The 25,736-nt window shown below is 34.5% G+C and overlaps 1 protein-coding gene and 1 long non-coding RNA gene across 2 annotated transcripts; both read right to left on the bottom strand.

Annotated features, from left to right (window-relative positions):
• Window positions 1–15,107: 15,107 nt before the first annotated feature.
• LOC113294106 lies at window positions 15,108–15,800 on the bottom strand. The gene has a single exon (XM_026542525.1). The coding sequence runs from the start codon at window positions 15,798–15,800 to the stop codon at window positions 15,108–15,110; it is 693 nt and encodes a 230-aa protein (XP_026398310.1).
• Window positions 15,801–22,815: 7,015 nt separating this feature from the next.
• LOC113300513 lies at window positions 22,816–24,231 on the bottom strand. Its single transcript, XR_003335817.1, has 2 exons — window positions 23,227–24,231; window positions 22,816–23,080 (listed from the first exon to the last, which is right to left on the bottom strand). It is a non-coding gene; the product is annotated as an uncharacterized LOC113300513 (long non-coding RNA).
• Window positions 24,232–25,736: the final 1,505 nt, after the last annotated feature.

Here is a 25,736-nt window from a genome sequence, read left to right as displayed (position 1 = left end):
TCGAAAGTCGATTACCTACCATATTATGACTCTTTTTTCAACTTAATATGTACACCCTCCGTTCTTTTTTAATAGGCCAGTTTTGTTTTTAGCGAAATTTAAGGAAATTAAGAGAACTAATCATTGAAAGTGGTCCTCATGACACTTGTCAATAAAAGAAGTGAAGTGAAATGGTCCCCATGACACTTGTTAGCAAAAGAAGTAAAGTGAAGTGGTCCACATGACACTTGTCATCAAAAGAGGTTAAGAGAAAAGTTGTCCCAAAAAATAAAATAACATTTGACTTTCCCAATTAGGAAACTGGCCTATTTTTTTGAAACTTTTATTTATAAAAACTGGCCTATTAAAAAAGAACGGAGGGAGTAGTACATAAAAAAGAAAAAAAAAACCACATGTTTCACACGAAAATAAAAGTAAAAATTAAATATCTAAGAAAATAAAAGGAAAAATTAATAAAATCGTCACGTAACCACAAAATATGTGCGACTATAAGTTTAACTAGATTTGTGCCCGTGCGTGTGGTAAATACATTCATCTAACACACACGAATATGTTAGATCAAAGTGTCCATAATGCAATAACTCAAGGCACAATGAACACTAATTAACAGGATGTTCTAGGAAAGTCATATACTCCCTCCGTCCCACCATTAAATGATCTATTTACTTTTAGATTTTGCCCACAATTAAGTGACATATATCACTAAACAAGAGATATTTCTAAAATTATCCTTTTAATTGATTATAAGAAATATAAGAAATATGCATAATTTGATAGGCATGTTTATATTCGTTACATAGGTGTTTTAAAATGCTTTTCAATAGTATGAAGTTTGCGAACATCCGTGGTGTAATTTGAGAGATAAATCATTTCAAAATTTCACTAGTTATTACCTATAAGGGTATAATTGTAAAAAAATGTTTAAATATACTCTTTTTCCTTGCTTGCCTTAAAAATTGTGCAAACTTAAACTAGGTCACTTAACAGTGGGACGGAGAGAGTATATATTACCAATTTTTACTATTTTACAAATTGCGCAATTCACATGGATTATACCGTATTTTATTTAAATAAAACAATATTACGAAATTTTGCTACCTAAAACATGATAAACTGTAATTATTCTTTCTAATCAATGGCACAAATCGGATAAGTTTTGATCGAGTGGATAATGAGATGTTAATCACAAACCAAGGTGACTGTAAAGAATCGATTGTTGGTTCCGAGAGAAGAACACCCTGCCAGAGACCTAGTTAGCAAATTGGATTTTTGGTGATAATATATGTTGCTTACTTCTGCGGAGGTACAATTTGATTAGTTTACAGTAATAATTTAGGCCAAGTTTCGCAGTCTCTTGCCCTTGGGTTAGCTTCTAAAACTACTGAGCCCCTTATGCTTTATTCCGCATGCTCCTTCTTCGGTCGGTTGCTCTGTGCTGCCCCTGACTTCTTGCGCGATAATACTCATTTTGCAAGGACGGGGAAGTTTGCAATTACATTATTACCTACTCCGATTGCATTCATTTTACTCTCTGGATCCAGTAGTGAGAGGGCCCTGGGAGCTAGTGCAGCACTTGTTGGGTTGAGCTCCTTATTGCTAAAAAAGTATTATAAATTTCTCAAAGTTACTGTGCTGGTTTGGGTTGCCAGTCAGACTAATTGTTGCTGAGACAATGGCTATTATTTATAGCTCTGGAATGGGTGCAGATGGACAAAAGAATGTAATGGTATATCTCGGTGTCTAAGAGTGTTCTGCAAAGTTTTTGTGGGCAGTCAAAGCTAGGTGGATTAGCATGTAACTAAGGTTACCAAAATTCTATGGTGGTTACAGAATTCTTATTAAAAAAAAACTATGAATACGAAAATACAAAATACATCAAATGTAACCCTAGAGTTAACAGTCTTAATTTTCGATTTTTCTGCTAATTTTTTATTATATGGGGATTTCTGGCAGTTGGCGTTTTTCTTTCATGCTATGGCATATTATCAGTTGTGTTAAGATGTAAAATACATCTATCCTCTTGATTCATGAATAAGAGAAGAACCAAATTCATTCACTACATCTGACAGAAAAAAAGTACCATGGAGCTTCAAATAATGTAAAAATAAATAGTATTACCTCTATTGGTTAAGAAGCTCTAACGGTTGCAGATACTATTCAAGAGATGAAGAAACCGGTGCAGGATGATTCAGCGGTGGAGCCACATACAGTGGCGGAACCAGGATTTCAAAATGGGGGGCTAAATTTTTTTTTCCATGCACCTAAATGATCAGTGTTTAGTTTTTTCGTTTGGATAGTTAACATAGAAGTGAAACTGCACCCTCGCGATGTACGTGAATTTACTGGATATTCGACCTGCACATTGACGGGTGTACGTACGTATGCTGCATAAGAAGCACTGCACCTGACGACGAGCACCGTGAAGTAGAAACTAGAGAAACGAGAGGAGACGTTTCGTGATTCCAACTTCAAGCACTCGATCAAAGGAATGTAACTACTAATCAGATCCCATATCACTAGGTCTGTCATAGTTTATTGTTGGTCAGAAGTAGGTGACGGTACCCAGGGAAACCGTCACTAATTGATGCTACCGTGACAGTTGATCAAAAACTGTTGCAGTAAACCTACCATACGGTGATGCTTATAAACTGTTATGTATATTCTCTATATCGTAATGGCTCAGATAATAACCCGTCATAATATCTCAAATGTATATTGACGGTTGTTTACTAAAACGCCAACTAGAAAGTCTACCGGCAAAAATATTTATTTTGTTACTTATTTAACGGCAGTAAATTAAAATCATATTTTGGAACGTGTGCGAAACGCATGTATAATAAATCCGGACCCTAAGATTATTGAGATCATCCTGGTGATTGCACATAAAAAGATTCGCTTGTACCCATAAAATTGAAACCCTAATTTTATCTTCTAGTTCTCCGCCGCTCAGGCTCTCTCCACTTCTTATCTCCTTCTCCCTCACTTTCTCTGCTAAAAGTATTAATGTGTTCTTAGATTTACTCCTGTATCTCGTATTCGTTCCTCTATTGAAGACTTAATTTCGTCAGCCATTTTTGGAATATGATATTTGTTATCCCTTTTTATTGTTTTTATTTCAAGTGCTTGGTGTTCTTTATTTTTGAATGAACTTGATTTTTTTTCAGTGTTTGCAGCTCCTATTAGGCTCAATGAATATCCGTCATCCTGATCTATTCAATTAGCAGATAAACCGCGATTTTTTATGCAAGCTTCAATTATCATCAATGTTGGTTTTATCAGTGCCCTCATTGATGCGTCAAGGCCCTAGGAGCAAAATCTAATTAGTTGCAGTCTTCCTCCCTTTAGATTTGAAACAAGCAATGGGAAAGCAGGCCTCGCCATCCCAGTTCTGATCCAGAAACTTTAGAATTGATAGACGAGGAACAAGGTTATCCACTTTACGCTATTCAAATAAATTTTATTTTTGTCGGACTCTTATTTTGCTATATGAAATGAACTGATCTATAGACAGTTTGATTACTTTTCAATCGAAGATCTCCGCAACAGTGGACAACAATGGCCACAAAAGAATTGTTGATCCTGAAGAGGGTAAAGTATCTTTACTTTATCGAATTCACCTATGCATGCACAGCTAGAGTGGATGTTTCCAACTAGCTTATATACTCATTGATGAACTTAGTTACTGTTAAGCTATTTGCTTCGATATATTTTACGAACTTAGTTGATTGATCAGATATACAGATTTCAAGCTACGAGCTTGGTATTGACGTCTACCCCACATAGCATTGAACATTGTATTGTTTTCTGCATCTGTTATGTACTGAATCACCAACACTATTATGGCTGAATAAGTTGGTTGCTTTCTTTTTTAGGTACCAAAAAAACATCTATATGTTGACAGCCAAAGTCCCAACGGCCAACGCACAAGGCATTAACTGTAAATTGGAGCAATATGATGATGCTCGGTACTTTCTGGGTGCTTTATGGGTGAGTATTAGCTAGATTTTGAGTTTATATTTTTCAAATTGTTTTATGTTTGTAGAATTCAAAGGAAAACTGAGTAATTATATTCTTATTACTGCGAGTGAATTTGATGGATGTTAATATTGCAATTAGATTCAACCGGTGAAAGGCCGAGGGACAATATAGATGAAATCATGTTGAGGTTGGTAAAGGTTAAATATATATAGTTCTTTTATATGGTTCCCTAAACTCTTACTTGTTTTCATTTTTAATAATTTATACACAGTCCCGTAAAGCTACGACAGACGTGACAAGGCTGTCTTGGTATTCACCACCAGTAAGTGAATCAACTCAAAAATTCGTTAAGCTAAACATTTTTAACATACATAAAATTGTTGAATGCATACAACATGTCCCAAAATAACCTGGTGGTTAGGAATGTGGATTTTATGTCATGAGATTATCGAAAAACAACAAAATTAAGTATACTGGTAAGTTTATATGTTAGAATAAATATTATCATTACGAGTATTATGTTGTTGGTTTTTTATGACACATTATATCATTGATCATTGATTCTGAAATTTGGGAAACATACATATGACGACGATGATATCATGGACGTGAAGAAGGAATGGATCAGCTACTTTGAAAAAAAATATGATATATAGTTAATTGGTCGAAAACGGGAGAAAGGCTGTCGGAAAATAAGAATCTCAAATTATTGTACCAGTGTATTAGTAATAGGATAGATTAGTTATGTACAATTTATATTTTTTTGTATTTTTTTTTTCTTTCGAATGAATATTTTAGTATTCAATAAATTTTGTAATTTTTTCTTTCAGGTTATTTGTAAATTTTAAACTATTAGCATGATTTCGATTTAATTCAACTTGATTCATATCTCATTAGATAACCAACAAATTTAAATATCAGACACTTATAAAACCCACTAATTATGACAGTTATGGAAGGAAAACGTCACCTAAATAACAGATGTCATGACAGTTTTCTATAGAACAACCAATATAATAATGTTAAAGTGACAGTTTGTAAACAAAAACGTCAGGGAAATGGCTAGAAATATTATTTATGCTGTCGCTTTTCAACATTATAATGACGGTTTGTCGGAAAAGCAGTCACCATAACATCGTTAAGCTGATGTTTTTAATAAGAAACTGTCCTGGATGGCTGTTACAATGAGAGTTTAAGATACTTCATGACAGTTTTGAAGGTTAATTGGTGACGGTTCCGAAGCGTCAGTATAAGATGACCCCTACAGTGACACTGCCTTTGCTGACACTTTCAAATTTCACCTGAATTGTCATGAAATTGATATGGTGACAGTTCTGAAATGTCACCTACGTTGATTTTTCTACTAGTATATGTTACACGTTGCAATTAATACAAGCGACGTACCTGCAATTAAAACAAGCGGCGTACCTGAAAGATTCCCAAGAAACAGTTTAGATCCTTACGAGTTGCTTTCGCACCCTACCTATAGTACATAACAGTAGGAAATTTAGGGAAGATATACACATAAAGAAGTAAACTTAGTTTCTCACACAATGCAGAGATTGCAAAGAATATCACTGCAATATGTTTAAATAGGTGCACATAATAAGTATTAATCTCCCTTTGTATTCGAAAGAAATGTTCATAAAAGATTGAAGTTTACACAGTAGCTCTTTGAGAAGACCGTCTTTAAATTTTTTGAAAGCTGCTTTTGTTATCAACCTTAAGGCAGAAATTAGAACACCATAGAAAGATAAACCAGCCAAGAAGGACTGCAAGAAGAAAAAGAACATTAGATAAAGTGCAAATTAAGTTATAGCCTTATACCCACGGAAAATGCATGCCAAAGATAAAAACCCTCACTTACATTGCATGAATTCAGGGCACATCAACGAAACATCTCCAACAATTCGACCTTGAAAGCAAATATTCTGTAGAACCTAACTAATTGACATGAAATAAAAATTATAACTATTTAGGTATTGTTCTTATGGATGATACTAAGACGCATAGAAGAAAATCCTTACCTAATACTTGAAGTTAACTGATCTGGTGAACAACAATTCCATTCAATTTCACTCAAGTAGCTAACTCTCCCTCTCTTTTGTTTCTCTGATCTTCTTGGTAGACTAAATTTATTTGCTTGGTAGACTAAATCGATAAGGATTGGTGGACTAAATTTTTCTTTTCAATTTCTGCAAGGGTGAAATACGGACTTGGTGGGGTTTCGCAGGAAAAGGAGGGGGGGAGGGGAGGGGGTTTAGGGAAAACAATAGCAACAGAACATGTGTGCGTAGATAAGGTTTAAGGAATCGTTTTTTTGCATTAGATGTTTATGCATTTATTACTCACAAACATAATGCGTGTGTTGATAATGATATTCTCAATCATGCATTACCAATGATTTAAATAATATAGATTTAATTAAACATTAAAATATCGACTTTGATCCATTTACTACTTGCAAAGTTGATTATATCTTATTTTCTGCTTCATCCGTTAGACTTTTTTTCTTTTTGGTACAAAATCCGTTAAAATTGTTGTTTAAATCAATACAACACTATCTCATTCTCAGCTAGTTAATGACGATGGTGATCCTCAATTATAATTTCGTCCATTCGTTTCATCTTCCGTAACCCCTGATAAATAATGCGCCCACCTATCCAATTTACATGCATTATCATGTTATTAATTGGAGAGCAAGGATTAGTTTGTAAACTTTCTATCAACGCATTGTATTTATTGAGTTTTTTTATAGGTTTGGGCGGGTTTTAAATCATAACCAACTATCAACACATCTATACCGGGTTTCATACATATAATCAACTATGAACCCGCTGGGGAGGGGGAGTCAGCCGTGTTCATTGAAAATCCATTCAGGGGGTTTAGTTTCTAGGTTAATTGGGTTGGTGTTGGGGTTTAGTACTACATTCCCACATTATGGACTTGGTTTCAAGTCTCACCCCATATATTTGACTAGGTATATTATATATCTATATTACTTAAACAAATCTGGGAAAGCGGGGCCTTGGGGACCTTGGAGGTCTGGTGATTCATAAACTGATTTTTTACAGATTTAACTTTTGATTTCCAAAACGGTTTTTATACTTAATATTCTCTAATAAACTCTATTAATTTTTGGAAATTATATTGTTTCGGTTTTATGACTGTTATGGAGGATTTCCAGTGAGCACTAATTACAAAATTTGTTTTCATTAAAAACCGTATTGATAGCTTTGATATATAAAAGAACAGTTTCTGGAGAAGATGAACACATAAGTTTTCATCTATTTTGAGTACTGAGCAAGTGTAGAAAGAGTATTATGGTTCGATTTCTCATAGTGCAGAGAAATCGAAAAAGAGAGTTATCAACTCTTTAACCCCATAAGGTTATCGACAAGTTTTGACTGCAAGAACAATCAAGAGGCAGAGTCACGAAACACCTTAAAGATAGCGGCCTAGTCCGCGACTCAGCTGTTTGAGATTCGGTTTGGTTATTTGTTACCTGTTTCCAACAATTTTAAGGTGATTCGATTTTGCTATTGATGTTGAAAAGAAGCGCGTTGATGATACCAACAAGCCTTTCAAATTTGAAGGGATGCATTTTAGAAGATGGAAGCTGAAGATGTTCTTTTATCTCAAACTGATGAAGCTTCATATGATTGTGTCGAGTGTTCATCCTAGAACATTGGAACTTGCTGCTGATAATACTGTTGTTGTTGATAAGACTACTGCTGGTGCTGCTTCTACTGATCCACCTCCTACCGGTGGTATCAAAGAAGTTGTTTCTCAAACTCCTGAGGAGAAACAAAAGGCCATTGACAAATGGGTAGATGATGACTTTGATTGCAAAAACTACATTCTGAATGCATTATCTGATGAGTTATATGAGTATTATTCAACTTTTGAAACTGCTAAAGATGAATGGGATGCATTACAGAAAAAATATGACACCGAGGAAGTTGGTTCAAAGAAGTATGTTGTGAGACGGTATTTGAGATACCAAATGGTGGATGATAGATCAGTTGTTGCACAAGCTCATGAACTTCAAAAAATTTCCCATGAAATTCTGACTGAAGGTATGAAAACGGATGAACAATTTCAAGTTTCTGTAATGATTGACAAGTTACCACCTAGCTGGAAATATTTTCGTAACTCTTTGCGTCATAAGACTATAGAATTTTCTCTTGAAAGTTTGATTGGACTTTTGTGGACTAAAATTAAAATATTTGGTGGGCTAAATAGGAAATGACACATAATTACAAGCGTGTTTTCATGGTTTTATTGATTTTAGGGGAGGCCAGAGCCAGGGTTAGTAAACCCTTGGCTCCTCCCCTGAGCTCAGGGTTGAGGAAGAAGCTCGGAAACAAGATAAGAAGGAAGAGATTCTCATTTTTTTTTAACAATAAGACTCATCCGAGTTTGAAACCTAAAAAATGGGATATGAAACCTAAACCAAACCAGAAGAAAGGAGGAATGCATAATCAAAACAAGAACCAACACCCATCAAAAAATGGACAGCATTCCAATTCTGAGTTTCTTTGTTATATGTGTGGTAAACCAAACCACGTGGTTAGAAATTGCAGGTTTAACAAGGAAAAGAATAACGCACAAGCTAATGTTGTGGGTGACCTTATAATTTCCATGGTCTCTGATCCAAAGTTCTACATTGTTGGTGGATCCGATGGGTGGTGGACAGACAGTGGTGCTCCGCGTCATTGTTTTTTTGATAGGTCCATGTTTAAGACTTATGTTGAAACCAAGGATAAGAAAGTGTTGTTGGGAGACTCTCACAGCACTATGGTGAAAGGTTCTGGTACGGTAGAGTTGAAGTTTGCTTCACACTCCAGAAATGAGAAAGAACCTTGTTTCCGGTTATCTTCTCAACAAGGATAGGTTGTATCAAACTATAGGGTTTGATATTTCCACTATAACTAAGAATAAGAGTTTTGTAGGAAAGGATTATGCTACTGATGGAATGTTTAAGCTTAATGTTGATGTTATGAATAAAATTGAATCTTCTGCTTATATGGTTTGCAATTTTAATGTTTGGCATGGTAGGATTTGTCATGTGGGTAAAAAGTTAGTAAATAACATGATAAAGTTAGGTGTCCTCCCTGAATTTTCTGAAAATGAATTTGAAAAATGTAAATAATGTAGACAAGCAAAAATAACCAAGACTTCACATAAATCTATTGTAAGAGAATCCAAACCACTAGACTTAATACCTCCTGATTTGTGTGAATATGAAGGTATCCTAACTAGAAATGACAAGAGGTATATCATGACGTTCATTGATGATTGTTCTAATTATACTTATGTTTATTTTTTGAGCCATAAGAATGAAGCTATTGAAAATTTTAAGATCTTTATTGTTGAAACTGAAAATCAATTTGATAGAAAAATTAAGAGGTTTCGTAGTGATAGAGGCATTGAATATGATTCTGCTACTTTTACTGATATTTATCAAACTAATGGCATTATACATGAAAGAACTGCTCCATATAATCATCAAATGAATGGAAAATCTGAAAGAAAGAACCGTACACTTAACTTAATGTTGCTTGTTTGCTTAGTTCTGGTGATGTATCTCATCGGTGGGGTGAATGTTTGTTGACCGTTCTCCATGTTTTGAATCGCATTCCCAATAATAAAACCAAGATATCTCCTTATGAAATCTGGAGAGATAGAAAACCTAATGTCTCTTATTTTAGAGTTTGGGGTTGTTTGGCTTTTGTTAGGAAACCTGATCCTAAAAGACATAAGTTAGAAAGTAGAGCTTATGAATGTGTTTTTATTGGTTATGCTAAAAACAGTAAAGCTTATAGATTTTGTAATATTAATAATAAAGTTATCATTGAGTCTATTGACGTTGATTTATTTGAAGAGAGATTTCCTTTTAAATCTAGAAATAGTGGGGGTAACAGTGAGGGTTCTTTACCTAGTGTTTTACCTAGTGCTGATTCTGAACCTAGATTAGAAGAACCTAGAAGTGCAGAAACTAGGATCACTGAATTTGAACATAGACGAAGTAAAAGGGATAGGACTGACACAAGAGATCCTGATTTTGAATTTTATGCCGTAAAGGAAGAACCTTATAATCTACAAGAGGAGTTTAGTTCTGAAGAGTCTAGTTTCTGGCAAGAAGTTGTAGATAACGAATGGGATTCTCATATGTCTAATGGAACTTGGCGTATAGTTGATTTACCTCCTGGTTGTAAGCCTATAGGTTGCAAATGGGTTTTGAAAAGGAAACTCAAACCTGATGGAACAGTAGATAAGCACAAGGCTAGACTGGTTGCTAAAGGATTTAGGCAACGAGAAAATGTAGACTTTTTTGATACTTATTCTCCTGTTACTAGATTAACATCTATACGTGTTTTGATTTTTGTTGTTGCTGCTCATAATCTTGTTATTCATCAAATGGATGTTAAAACTGTTGTTTTGAATGGTGAACTAGAAGAGGAAATTTACATGGAACAACCTGAAGGTTTTGTAATTACTAGACAAAAACAAAAAGTATGTAAGCTAGAAAAATCTCTTTATGGTATGAAACAAGCTCGTAAACAATGGCATGAGAAATTTGATAATTTAATGATTTCAAATAACTTCAGAATAAATGAGGGTGACAAATTCATCTACTATAAATCTGAAAATGATGTGTGTGTGATTGTTTGCTTGTATGTAGATGATTTGCTGATATTTAGTTCCAATTTATCTGTTGTCAATGAAATTAAAAGCATGCTTAGTTCGAATTGTGATATGAAAGATTTGGGTGAGGCTACTGCAACCTTGGGAATCAAAATAACTAGAACTAGTAGTGGTATTTGTTTAGATCAATCTCACTACATTGAAAAAATTCTGAGGAAGTATGAATATTTTGATTGTAAACCTTCTTGTACTCCGTTTGATCCTAATGTGAAATTGTTTAAGAATACTGGAGAAAGTGTTAGACAATCTGAATATGCTAGTATAAATTGAAGTCTGCGTTATGCAACTGATTGTACTAGACCAGACATTGCATATGTAGTGGGAGTTGTGTGCAGGTTTACCAGTAATCCAAGTTTGGCACACTGGGATACTATTGTGAGGGTTATGCGGTATCTGAAAAGAACCAAAAACCTATGATTACACTATAAGAGGTATCCCATACTCCTTGAAGGATTTAGCGATGCTAATTGGAACACTCTTTCAGATGATTCCAAGGCCATCAGTGGATATGTTTTTACTATTGCTGGGGGTGCTGTATCTTGGATATCAAAGAAACAGACAATCATAACCCAGTCTTCGATGGAGGATGAATTGATGGCACTAGCAGCAGCTAGTGAAGAGGCGGGTTGGATGAAAAAATTTTTGTCAGACATTTCTGTATGGGAAAAACCAATACCAGCCACTTTGATTCACTGCGATAGTACCGCGGCTATAGGAGTAGTAGAGAACTATTACAATAACAGTAAGAATCGACAGATACGTCGAAAGCACGACAAAGTTAGAAAATTTCTCATAACTGGTGTTGTTAGAGTAGATCATGTAAGGTCTGAAAGAAATACAACTGATAGTTTGACGAAAGGATTAGCAAGAGAAAAGGTATGGAATACCTCTAAAAATATGGGACTTTTACCCGTGAGGAGTTGAGTCATTTGTAATGGATACCCAACCCAAAAATAGGTTCAAAGTGACTAGACAAGTTACAAATGTTACGATAGAGTCATGCATTCCCATAGCATCATATCCTGAAGTGGGAAACAAGTTGAGTTTTTTAACTCTTAATGATGTCCATAGCTCTTAAGCTAGAGTGGGATACACAGGAATATTCTTGATAGACTCACCTATACGAATGTAAAGGTGTGTCCGCCTTCTATGAGAAATTTGGCATTTCTCTAGATCATTTGTTAAAAAAGGGATAAGCACATGGCCTTAATGTGCGAACTTAAGGACTTTACTCTAGATACAGTTGTGTGTGTTAAATAATCTAATATTAGTTAGAGTTCAAGACGCAAGTCACTCTAGTCATCGGGTACTTAGAAAGTTTAACACTATGCAGAGGTTCAAGTCGAAAGGCACCTTTGCAGATGCACAAGTATACAACACTTGCTCAATGTTTTTAAAATATAAGTGGGGGATTGTTGGGAGATATATATATATATATATATATTTAAAAACATAGTTTTGTAATATTACATCAAACTTAGAGAGATGGTGTGTGGTATTACTTTGGCCTCCCACACTATAGACTTGGGTTCAAGTCTCACTCCATACATTTGACTAGGTGTATTATATATATATATATTACTTAAATAAATCCGGGAGAGCGGGGCCTTGGAGGTCTGGTGATTGAGAAACTGATTTTTTGCAGATTTAACTTTTGATTTCCAAAACGGTTTTTATACTTAATATTCTCTAATTAACTATATTAATTTTTTGTAATTATATTGTTACCGTTTTATGACTGTTATGGAGGATTTTCAGCGATCACTAATTGCAAAATTTGTTTTCATTAAAAACCGTATTGATAGCTTTGAGATATAAAAGAACAGCTTCTGGAGAAGATGAATACATATAAGTTTGCATCTATTTTGAGTACTGAGCAAGTGTAGGAGTATTGTGGTTCGATTTCTCATAGTGCGTAGAAATCGAAAAAAGAGTTATCAGTTGTTTTATCCCATGAGATTTTCGACAAGTTTTGACTGGAAGCACAATCAAAAGACACTGGCGAAACACCTTAAAGATAGCGACCTAGTCCGCGACTCAGTTGTTTGAGATTCGATATGATCATTTGTTCAGTGTTTCCAACAGTTGGCATAGGTATATTCCCTAGCATATCGACTTCCATTCGACTGGTTGCCAAAACTTACAATAAAAATAAAAAAAAGAAGTCACGCCCGGGTCTGATCATGAGAGAAATCGTTTTAGAAGACAATTGGGCGTTATTATACTATTTCTTGTTTATCTTTTGGTGATCATTTAATTCACCCGTCACAGCTTCAACCTTGTGTATTATTCTCTCTACTTTGTATGTTTAGGCCTAGATCAGCCACTTCTTCCTCTAACTTCCGGATATCCATGCAAGAATCTGCCATCGACATCATCACCGCAAATATGACCACCAAATACTACATTTTTTGGAAATGTTCTTAGACGGTGAACATCGAGATTATGGATTCATGGACATTCACACTCTCCGCACTCACTTCTCGCACTCACTCAGCTACTCATTTCCATAATCAGATTAAAACCTCAACCTCCTGAAATAAAAAACGAAGATGTATTTGCTAGCTCTTGCTTAAAATCCGACAGTAACCATTAATTAATCCATTTGGTGATGAAACTTGAAAATTAAAGTGGGAAACATTAATTGAAGTAAAAGAAGCACTCATTCAAAATGACAAATAGTGGTTTGGTTAAAAGAAGCCACCATATACAAGATCTTCTCATCAAATCCTTAAAACATCCTGCAAAGGAGAATCCATTGTAACTTCTCATCTCCTTAACCTTCATCTTATGATCATCTTTGATCCTTAAACATTTGCAATCACAGAGGAAACTTTAACGCCTATATGGATCGAAAACAAACTCTGATATCATGATAAAAATTTGATTTTTGAAATTCTCTTGATTTTATTTCTGGAGATATATGAGGATATTGGTTAGTTGCTCATTTAGAGCTCCTACTACAAACGACGACATCCTGCCTATTTATAGGCCTTACAACCAACCTACTTTTACTTTATCTAGTTATCTCTAGAGAACCCTAACTGCCGTATCTTTTTGACCGAATTTAGACAACTCCAGGTTTTCTGGAGATTTATTTTCTTATCCTTAAACTGCCTTGTTCACATGACAACACTTTCACAAGACTTGGATATTTCTGGACTCTCTAGAAATTTCTTTTACCTTGTTTTACTGAACTTTATTCACAGTTACAAAACATAATCTAGATTACAAATTAGACTATACAACACCCCCCGTAATTTGTAATCTCCATTACGGTCATATTTACGATCGTCACCAAACCTCACATTAGTCTTATGTTCCCTGCTCGTGTAGCTTTCTCTTGCTCGCTCGTAGTGTCTTCAGAAATCCTCCAATTGCAGTCTCCATCGCTTGTATTCTGATTCTCTTTTCTAGCTAGCTTTAGTATTAGTTTTTCTAGCTTGTTGTTGTAGAGATCTCCTTTCCTGTACGAAGCTTGACCATCGAAGATTCATAGGCTTCTCCTTTAATCGTTCATCTTCGCGTCGGGCTCTTATGAAACTTTACCACTTAGCTAGTTGAGAGGTTCCGCCTCAAGACGATTTTTTTTGGCGTTAGATATTTTATGAAACTTAACAAATTAGAGGGTTCAGAGGTTTCTTTTTCCCAACAAACATGTTTTTTTTTTCTTTGGTCACGAGTAGAAATTAGAATTCTCGTGAAAAACATGCCTGCCATCCTTTTCTTTGACAATTGAGGAAGCAATTTAACTATTGCTCTTACCCTCAATTTCTTGTTTTGATCATTGAGGAAAAAAAATTATTGCTCTTACCCTCAATTTCTTCTTATGATCACTTAATAGAAAGGGTCATTTACTATTAAGTAAGTCAACCGTGATATATGGCACCCAGTTTCCGTACACCGAGTGCACACAACATTAGGTGTCATCTACATCGGAATCTAAACCATCATCCCTTCCTATACTCGTCGGTTGACTTTCTTATTTACTCAATTCAGTAAACAACCTAAACGAAAATCAAATAAATCTAGAGAATTAATCATTGTGGCATGAGAACTAAATTCTGAAAACTTCAACATATAATCATATTTGATTTATGATAAAAGTTCAATCTCTTCAAATATTGTTCAATGAATTCAATGGAGGACTCTTTACTGATTCGGGGATTATGATGGTTTAATAAATAAAGTTGAATGGCTAGTTTTCTTATATCATTTTATTTTGATCGGTTATATCATCTTGATCAAGAAGAAATCAACACTTGGACTGATTTATTTGAGGTTTCATATTCTTTTTTTTTGGAAAAGATAAAATTCATTGAAGAAAGTGCTGAGAAAGCACTAAAAACTTACAACAACAGCATGCTAGAAACTAAAAAGACACATAAAAGTTTTTCCCTATTACAAGATACCATCCATTATCGTTTAAAAGCCCGCCAATCATGGATGAAATCTGCAAACTTGAAATGCTTAAAGGAAATATGAACACTTGCCCAACTGAATAGAGAAGCTTTCACCTGAAGGATAATCCGCTCCACTGATTTTTCTTTGTTACGGAAGATTCTTTCGTTCCTTTCTTTCCAAATTTGTTGCCATAAAGCAAAAGGCAGGCAAAATTTTAGGAATTCAATAGGTTCAATGTTGAGTTTCAACTGCCATGAGATAAGAAGCTCCATACATGAATCCGGCGGTCGCCATCTTGACTCCAATAGGTTTAGGAAATGCTCCCACAATTTCTTTGCAAATACACAATGGATAAATATGTGTGAAATTGTTTCGGGTTCTTGGTGACACAGACAACAATTGATGTTTGTAATTGCCATACCTCTTCGAAGAAGACGATCAACAGTTGGTAAACCATTCATTGCTGCAGCCCAAACTAGGAATGACACTTTTGGTGGGATGGCTGAATTCCATACATACTTTGACGGAATTTTTCTTTGTCTCTCTTGAGCTTGTCCTTGTTGTTGTAGTTGTACGTCAATCATTTCATAGCATGAAGAAACTGAGAAGTCCCCATTAGTCCCTCCAATCCATGACCTCGTGTCCTCTTCATCCCCAAAATTCGCAGGATCCCCAATTGTTTCAATGAAGGCAGCAACACTACTCATTTCTTCTTCTCTAAAACTAGATTTAAAACCCAAATCCCATGCTGGAGGTTTGGAGGTTGAGACCCATTGTTGATCACCATTTTTCTTATCACTTTTCCTTTCTTACTCGATTTTCTCCAAATTTTAGGAAAAAGATCTTTCAAAGGTTGCGCTGTTTTCCAACAATCCTCCCAAAAATGTACATTTTTTCCAGCCGAAACTACTTGTTTTGTCCCTTTTTTTAAGATTTTTGATTGCTTGAGGATATTTTTCCATAAACCACAACCTTGATTCTGATTTGTCTGTGGAGCATTCCATGCCCCTTCATCTCCTCCAAATTTTTCATGAATGATAGTACGCCAAAGACTAGCTTTTTCTTTTCCGTATCTCCATAGCCACTTAGTTAAAAGTGCTTGGTTCATTGTTCTTACAGACTTTATGCCTAGACCACCTTCTTTTTTTGACTTGCGCATCTTCAGCCATGAGACCCAATGTAGCTTCTTTCCATTTTCCGAGTCCCCCCACAGAAATCCACGCATGATTTTCTCCAATGTGTTTGCTACTGAAGTTGGAATTGTAAATAAGGATAGATAGTATATAGACATCGAGCTTAAGACATCCTTTATAAGGCTCAACCTCCCTCCTTTTGACAAATACCATCGTTTCCATGGCGCTAGTCGTTTCTTTATCCTGTCAATAACTGGATCCCAAATACTTATCATTCTTGAAGAATTTCCTATTGGCAGTCCAAGATATGTAATTGGCAAGCTTCCAACTTCACACCCCAGCACTCTAGCACATTCTCCACAGTTGTTAACGCCATCTCCTACCCCAATGACTGAAGACTTATCCAAAATTGATATTCAAACCAGTAATTTGTTGTAGCTCAAGTAGGATTTGTTTTAATACCGTAAATTGTGCTGGATTTGCATCAAGAAATAAAATTGTATCGTCTGCAAATTGTAAGTGTGTTATTTGTGTTCCGTTGCTTTTGACGCTGAAACCGCTTATTAACCCACTAATCTCTGCCTTCTTCATAAGAACTGAGAATACCTCTGCCACCATTAGAAATAAGAACGGAGAGAGCGGGTCTCCTTGCCGAAGGCCTCTTGATCCCTTAAAGAAACCCGACGCTGCCCCATTGACAAGAACCGAGAACCGCGTATCCTCATAGCACATTTTCATCCATCTAATCCACCTCCAGCCGAACCCCATTTTGTGACCAATGACCTCAATTATTTTCCAGTTTACATGGTCGTAAGCTTTCTCCATATCTATTTTACAAATAATCCCTGGTTTGTTGTCTTTTATTCGCGAGTCTATACATTCAGATGCGATCAAAATACCATCCAAAATTTGCCGCTCATGAAGAAATGCCCCTTGCTCTTGAGATATGACCTTGGGAAGGACTGTCTTAAGCCTATTTGCAAGAACTTTTGCAATTATCTTATAAACACCCGCGACAAGACTTATCGGCCTAAAATCTTTTAACATTGTAGCTTCTGTTTTCTTTGGAAGTAAAGAGATAAAAGTACATTTCATCCGCCAATCCAAACGACCTTCCTTGTTGAACTCATTTATCACTTTCAGGAAGTCAATTCTAATGATACTCCAGCATGCTTTAAAGAACTCATTTGTGTAACCATCCGGTCCCGGGGACTTATCGAGACCGGTAGTGTTTATTGCCTCAGTGACTTCCTCCTCTTGTATGTCCCTCTCTAACCAACACTTATCCTCAATGCTGATCTTCGTAAATTCTAAACCATCCCCCCTTGGTCGATCTGCATTTTCTTCAGTGTATAGCTGCTCGTAGTAGCTCACTATTTCTTTTTTAATTTGCACCGGATCTGTAACATCTTCTCCTCGAACCTGAAGCTTGAAAATTGTGTTTTTCCTTTTCTTTGCGTTCACTATTTTATGAAACATTTTGGTATTTCTTTCGCCATCTTTGACCCAATTATTCTTTGCACGTTGCTTCAACTTTCTTTCCTTCACAGTGGCAAGTTTAGAGTATTCACTCCTTAACTTCAATCGCTCCGAAAATTCTGTCTCACTAATGTTCTCTTCTTTTTTGTCTATCATCTCAATTGCCAAGCTGAGCCTTCGTATTTGATCATCCAACTGACCATACTTACTCTTGCACCAGCACTTGAGATGAGCTTTTAGCTCTTGAAGTTTTTTTGAGAAGACAAAACTAGCAGAACCAGAAAAATTCATATTGGGCCACCAATCTTTCAAGTGCACCAAAAAATCTTCATCTTTCAACAAGAAGTTCTCAAAGCGAAAGGGATAAGGACCAAACTGGATACCACCACCTCTTAAGCTGATGCCTGGTTGATGGCCATCCCATATTCTTTTGAGGTTTCATATTCTTTTTATCTTTGAGTTTGATGGCCATCCCAATTAGACTATATGATGCCTGGTTGAATGGTCCAAACTTTTGAAATAGAATTATGGGTTTAACCATGATTATATATCAAGATCCAAACGCACTTTACTAGGTGATTGATATGATCAAAAATAAGATTTTGCTAGTTTGGAGATTAAGATGTAACTAGATTTCTCGTTGACAATATTAATTTACAAGTGCTGATTAGATCAATTATCCTAAAGATGAAAATGAAGAGATGGATGCGATAATAATCATGAAATTAATAGCAGTGAAACAGATGAACAGTAACCTAACAGTTGTAATTTAGTTTGTGTTCTGCGAACATGCCACCTAATGATGGGTGCACTGGGTGCAGGAAATATGGGCGTCATATATCATTATCGTAAGTACAATATGTCAGTGTCGTTATTTTAGACTTTCAGGAAGTATTCTCCAAAACCCTTTGCCAATGTTTATGTATTATCAGTTTTCTCTTTCCTGAATATTTGAGGTGTAGTTCAATTAGCCATCATGCACATGGTACTTAAATATTTTGTGCTTCCACTGTGATTTTACTCCATTTTAGGTTTTTATATTACGTTTACTTTAAGTTCTGGTAAGTCGGAGATATTTCACATGACCCAAACATATATGAACTTTAACTTCAGCTAAGCTCAGCTCTGTCACAGTGGTACTACATATTGAATGAAATTGGAGTGCTGGTGTATTCAAATGCTGTGGGTTATTGGTTCTAGCTATATAGGCCTTTTTTCTTTTTCATTTTTTTTTTGTTGTTGTTGCTAGAACCAAGAAATTTGTGACATCGTGTGTAATGTACATAAGTGTTGCTGAAATTATTTGCAACAAAAATATCCGTTATAAATTAGGGTTTTTGGTCTAGCGTCTTGGGCGAAAAAGACACAAAAAAAACTTAGTCATATATACCTTTTACTTTGCACTTTATTCTTTATGATATCATTTTCCTAACTCCCATTTATTTTTTCACTTTAATTTAAAATTAATGGGTCTTAGTTTCCAAAATACAAGTCGAATTTTACTAAAATTTATATATTTGGAAAGGTCTCGAAAATCTCTACAAAATAAGATCCATTATTGATAAAAATTCGATTTTTTTAAACCAAACCTAGGATACATTTTGCACTCAGATGCAACCTGGCCAAAAAAAATTCGTATAAAAATTTACATTATGCACTTAGGTGCAACCTAATCAAAATTTATTTCCTATAAAAATTTATATTATACACCCAGGTGCAACTTGGCCAAAATTTATTTCATATATATATAAATATGCATTACTGCATCCAGGTGCATACTGGCCAAAAAATTTACCTATAAGAATAAAAAAAGGTACATCATGCACTCGGGTGCATCTAAACCAAAACCTATTTTTCTATCAGTATTACATTATGCACTCAATTGCATCTTATGTATTTCGTGGATAAATCTAGGTTTAACATATTAATCACCAGTAATTTATTATACACAACTAAATTCTCCTTGATGTCTTTGTAAAGTTCAAAGACAGATACACCTGCATAATCACCTACAGTCGAATCATCTTATTATTAAGAGGAACTACATTCAAAAATACATGATGCACTCCGGTGCATCCTGACAAAAAAATATTTTTCTGTCATAATATTCATTATGCACCCAGGTGCGTCTTGTGTATTTCATCAATAGATCCAATATTAATTACGATCCAACACATGATAATAATTTGTTATGAGTTTTTAAGTAAGATCTGCAACCAACAAAATTAACAAAAGGACTCTTCCTCATATGATGATTCAATTAAAAATCAACCGAAATTCGCTAACGCTTCAATAACAACCTCATTCTTTCATTGCAGAACCAACAAACAAAAATCCCAACTACTGCAACACTTACAGCTCCTCCTCTCTTATTTTAGTTGCAACGCAGTATCTCAATTCCATTGTAATAACAATTGTTTCTTTTATCAGATAACCCTATAGGCCACCTGTTCTAGTGCACTTGTTTCTTTCATCTCAATTCCACTACAATAGCATTATGGAGCAACCTGGACAAAACTAGTTGACAAATGAGTAGAGTGGCCCTAAGGATTAGGAACTGCAGGATATAGATAATTCAGACAACATGGGACTAATAATCTCAACACGCCTCCTCACATGTATCCTTGTTGGGTCCAACACGTGGATAATAAATCCGGTGAAGCGGAGTAAAGGTACGGTCAAATGACTCGACAAAACTAACCTGCGCTGGCACCCTATTAGAATATGAACATCCGACGAAAAACCAATTTTTGAATGTGTGAAGTGTCCCTAAGGATTATGAATCGCATGATCTTAGATATGCCAAACAATGTGGGACTAATAATCTTAACATGATGAAACCTGCAAATTACGTTGATGGCTTTGAGACTATTAGAAGCAAGGAATCTACGCAAAAATCATGATACAAATCTGCACGATGATTTAGATTTAGAATGGAATTCTGGAAGACGTGAATATATTCAATTGTTCAAGATCCCATTTTTCTTATTGAACAATGTGCTTTTGGATATTATATCAATAGTTTAACTTTTATGGTGATCGCTTTTAGATAAATCAGACTGGGAGGAAATAAGGAAGGACAAATTTTTCATTCTTTTTGATACGGACAACACGAGATTCTGAACTCTTAACATATAACTTGAGAATTAAACCCTTAACTAACTGAGATATTCCACGTTGGTTAGAGGGAGGATAATATCATTTTCTAAATTGTAGACAGTTTTTAATTTCAGCAAGAAAATTAACAAAACGTCTATAACTGGGATGAACTTACTTTTGACCAAATGCATGTTCCACTCGTCGGATAGAAAACAAAGTCTGATTCACTATGAGTTTGGTCCACTGAGGGAAGAGATTTGAGGAGTTCTCATTATTTGTGTATACTATCTCCGTAGTGTTCCTTTAGCATGGGGATTACCCCTATGATTCATTTATGTTCTCTTGTATCGGGCTTGCATATTAATTTTCCCCAACATCACAAATGTTTTTTTTCACTTTGATACTTTCTTTTCTTTTGATCGGCAAAAAATTTAGTGTTGGCGAGTTTAAAACTCAAGTCATTAGTACTATTTTGTACTTTCTCTTTTGCATTATAACGGTTGGTATTGAGTATAAACTCAAAAAGATAATCTCTTACATATGATGTTATCTTCGTAAATAAGCGAATCATAATGAATATCCCACCGCTTATACATGTTCAGTGATAGTCTCACGAATTTAATCAACAATCTTTGACCATGATAAAGAAGTTGATTGTGTTATTCATCATATCAAATAAATTTTTTTATCTATTTTTCTTATCATTAACAATATAGCATGTAAATTGAGTCTGCATACATAAGACATGAAAACAATGTTAAAATATCATCCCATTACAACTAATGGGGAGACAAACTTCTCCAAAACTTTCGAAAACAGTAAACGGTCAGGCAAAACTGGTGAATGGCTTCAACATGGCATTCAAAGTTAATTTAATTTCAATGTTATTACGTTAGGATTTATTTGAGGGGAGAAAAAGGGGAAAAGTTTTGAACTCGCAGTGTTATTGAGTACAAAAAGGATTTCGCAGAATCACAACCGTTGGATGTTGCAGATATGACATCATGACTTAACTGCAGTCATGAACTTATGTATTTGGGTTTCTAAACGTACGCCGTATTTTTGGTAACTGGAGTATTTTAATATGAACAGAGATGAAACCATACCGACCAAAACACCGATCAAAAGAAAAAATAGAGACAAAATCATCTCACATACACATATGAATGATTGGAAGCTGATAACTAAATTAAAAATCAATCAATAATTAGCAAAAATCAAATATGCTTATCACTTTAATCTCTCAGTGCTGATAGCAACAACTAGTAATAGGTTTTTGATCAGTAAGTAGTGAAAGGTATCAAAAACATAAATGAGATAAAACTGCATAAAGTTTTTTAAAACTACCGTAAGACCTTCAATGGTGAAACTACTGTGGTTTATATCGACCAACAAAAGAATGACTCATCAAATAACATAGATTATTAGTATTAGTATTTGATATCAAACTGATAAATTCTGCTGAGACGATGGGTTTCTTCACTACAAGAAAAACTGGATTAAGCAACCAAGCAGTTTTGGTTGCAAAAGCCCATATTGAGTCGCTCTAATCCTTAAAGCGATTTAATTTGGCTCTCGCTCTTGAGTTGCAAAAGGTGGGATCTCTATAGGTCTAGAGCAGCTAGGCAATTGCTTTAATAATCAACCAACTATCATGTAGCGTCTTCTTTGTTCATCGCTTCATAGCTAGACCGACCTACTTAGAGCAAGCAAAATAACATCACTTTAAAGCTAGACCAACCGTTCTAGAGCAAGTTAAACACCAATGCCTCCATAGTTAGACCAACCATCCTAGAGCAAGTAGACTACCCATCGCTTAAAAGCTAGACCAACCACCCAACGAGCAATTAGAATACCGAGTCCATAGATACATGGAGCAACTGGCTTGAAGTTGGTTGCTTAAGTATCTAAGCTAGCAAATTTTTGCCTCCCCAAACGCCGATGATGATTTTACAATCCAAAATTGTAATTATTATTTAAAATTAATAACTACAACAAATGAGGAACCAAATTAAGAAAATAATTAAATTTTATTATATCAGAGAATTCATTTTACATCATTTCTTAAGTAAATTATAGTCTTTACAGAAAAGAAAAAAAAAGAAAAAAAATACAAATCTAATCAATTCCTTAAGAAAAAAAATTACAATCTCCACAGTTTTAAAACAAAAGATAAAGAACGCTTTCTACTTTGAATCACCCATGAATGCGTTTAAATTTCTTTTCTCATCATTGGGATCTCGTTCCTCCCTCCCTAAAATGATAAAAACCGGGTCCTGCATTTACAAAAACACCCAAATAAACACAGAAGATTATTGCTATGAAGAATAAGAAAATCAAATTAAAACAAAAATAGCATTAAACCTAGAAACGGATACTCAAGTAATATTAACAAAAGAATCAAGAAGCAAAACAACAATACCTGATATTTGACAATTTTCAAACACATTCTTCAAACCAGATTTGTTCATTAGAACAAATCCAGATAACATAAATTTTCAGACCCTTTACAAAAATCAAAGAAATACAAGAATTTATACAATCTGACCAAAAAAAAGATCTTCATAAAATCGATATAATCTTCAATTACTTCCGAATCTTGGTCAAAAATAACGTCTTAATCCATGAATAAGGTTACTACCACAATCATTGCAAACCAAGAAAGTTTTGAGGAAACCCAACCGGATAAATAAAGCCAACATTCAAGATATGAAATTCTGAATCATTTGTATTAGTTTTGGTAACAACAAACAAATTAAAGAGATCAGAAACAGCCATTATTGAGTTGAAAAACAAAATTTATTGAAAAATCCCAAAATCTGAATACTAATTTTATGTAAAGAGAACTGAATGCTAATTTCAAGTAAATAGAATTGAATAAATACAGTGAAAATGAATAGCAATCATAACTTTAATCCTTGTATTATCATCACAGAAAAAGACCAGATATAAACAAATTTCAGTTACCGTCCAAAGATTGGTCAAAATAGCTCCTTAATCCATGAATAAGGTTACTACCAGAAACATCTTAAACCAGGATAACAAGTTTTGAGGAAACCCAACCGGATAAATAAAACCAAAACTCAAGATCTAAACCTTGTATTTCCTTAACAACAAACAAATTACAAAAATAAAAAATACCCATTATTGGGTTTAAAATACAAAATCTTATGAAAAATCACTAGATCTGAGAACTAATTTCATGTAAATAGAATTGAATGATTAAAGTAAAAGATGAAAAAAAATCAGAATCTACACCCTCCAATTATCATCGCAGATTAAATGATATGATTAAAGTGAAAATGAAAGAAAAGAAAATCAGAATCTACACCCTCCAATTATCATTACAGATTCATTGATATGATTTTAAGAGAGAGAAAGAGTTGCAGAGAAAGAAGGAGGCATTTCTAGAGAAGAAGGGAAGAGGAGGCCGATTGAGTTAGAGACTCAAGAATAGGGTTCGGTGGGTATGAATGTTTTATATCTTAATTTTGTGTTATATAAATTACATCCATTTTTGATATTTAATTACTAATCATTAAACACGTACAGATGCTGATAAGTTTGACTAAGATTTTCTACAATCTGTGTCTCCAATCTTGGGACCATGTGAAGGTTTAATTGCATACGAAGTACTTGATAGTGTATAGTTGGGTGTGCCTTTTTTTTTTTTGGTCTTCGTTGACCGGCATCGTTCTAGCCAAAGCTGCCAAACCCTACAAATTTAATTTTTTTTTTTGAAGGAACCTACAAATTTAATAGCACTAAAATTCTTAACATAAAATTTTTGGAAGCACTAGTGTCGTTCTCTTGAATTCGATTACATTTGATAGTTGATACTAATATTTTAATTTCAATAATCATACAATTTGGTGCCTCATAAAATAAAAGAAAAATGGAATTATTTTCTTTCCAATCTCAATAAAATTCACTAAACTTTTAACGAATAGAAACCGATTTTATTTTATCGATAAAGATTTTTGGTGCCAACCAATTTCGTACTCAAATTACTAATATCATCACCAAGTAATTTTACCACTATGCTATTGTGACACCAGCATGGAAATCGAATTTAGGATGGAAAAAGTTTTCGTCCAATTTGATATTATTATCGGTACAAAGTGATTATGCCCATTCTTTTATATATCCTCAATACGCAACCTTCAACAAATTTAACTACATTATGATTTATTACTTTACTAACGACATTTCCTTAAAGAATCAGGGATAATTATGTGCATGGATTTTCAGAAAATCCAAACTGCCTATTCTAATAAGTTCGAGTTATAATTTGTCCTCGTTTTTTTGAGTGAGATTTTTTTCATGTGTAAATGTGCTTGTCGAAGTTAATAAACGATATAATTAGATTTAATTATTACTGTTACAAGCTATTTCGGGTGAACTGAAGATGAAATTTATTAGATTTGACCATCCCCGGTTCAAAGATTACTAGAGTTGGACCTGAGTTTCTCATTCGGGTGAACTGAAGATGAAATTTATCAGATTTGACCATCACAGGTTCAAAGATTACTAGAGTTGGACCTGATTTTATCATTCGGATGAATTGAAGATGAAATTTATCAGATTTGACCATCCCAGGTTGGGTTGTTTATGGTCGGTTTTGGTTCGATTTCTATCCAAACCAAAACCGAAACCAATACTATCGGTTTCTAAAAATCTAAACCAAACCATTCCATTAACCATTGGTTCGGTTTCCAAATGGTTCCAGCCGGTTTCGGTTTGTCCCAGTGATTTTTGGTTAACCAATAATTATGTCAAACGACTCAAACAAAAAAAAATACACAAACTTACAGATAAAAAAAATCGTAGCTGCTGATAGTACTGGTTTACACAAATTTACAGACAAAAAAAAAATCAAGAATAGTTAAAGTTTACTCTAAATCTAGAGATCAAAAGAAGATATATAATATA

Source organism: Papaver somniferum, chromosome 7, assembly GCF_003573695.1.
Source record: "Papaver somniferum cultivar HN1 chromosome 7, ASM357369v1, whole genome shotgun sequence".
Lineage (NCBI taxonomy): Eukaryota > Viridiplantae > Streptophyta > Magnoliopsida > Ranunculales > Papaveraceae > Papaver > Papaver somniferum.
The sequence above is the reverse complement of the archived record's forward strand: the minus strand, read 5'-3'. Positions and strand labels throughout refer to the sequence as shown.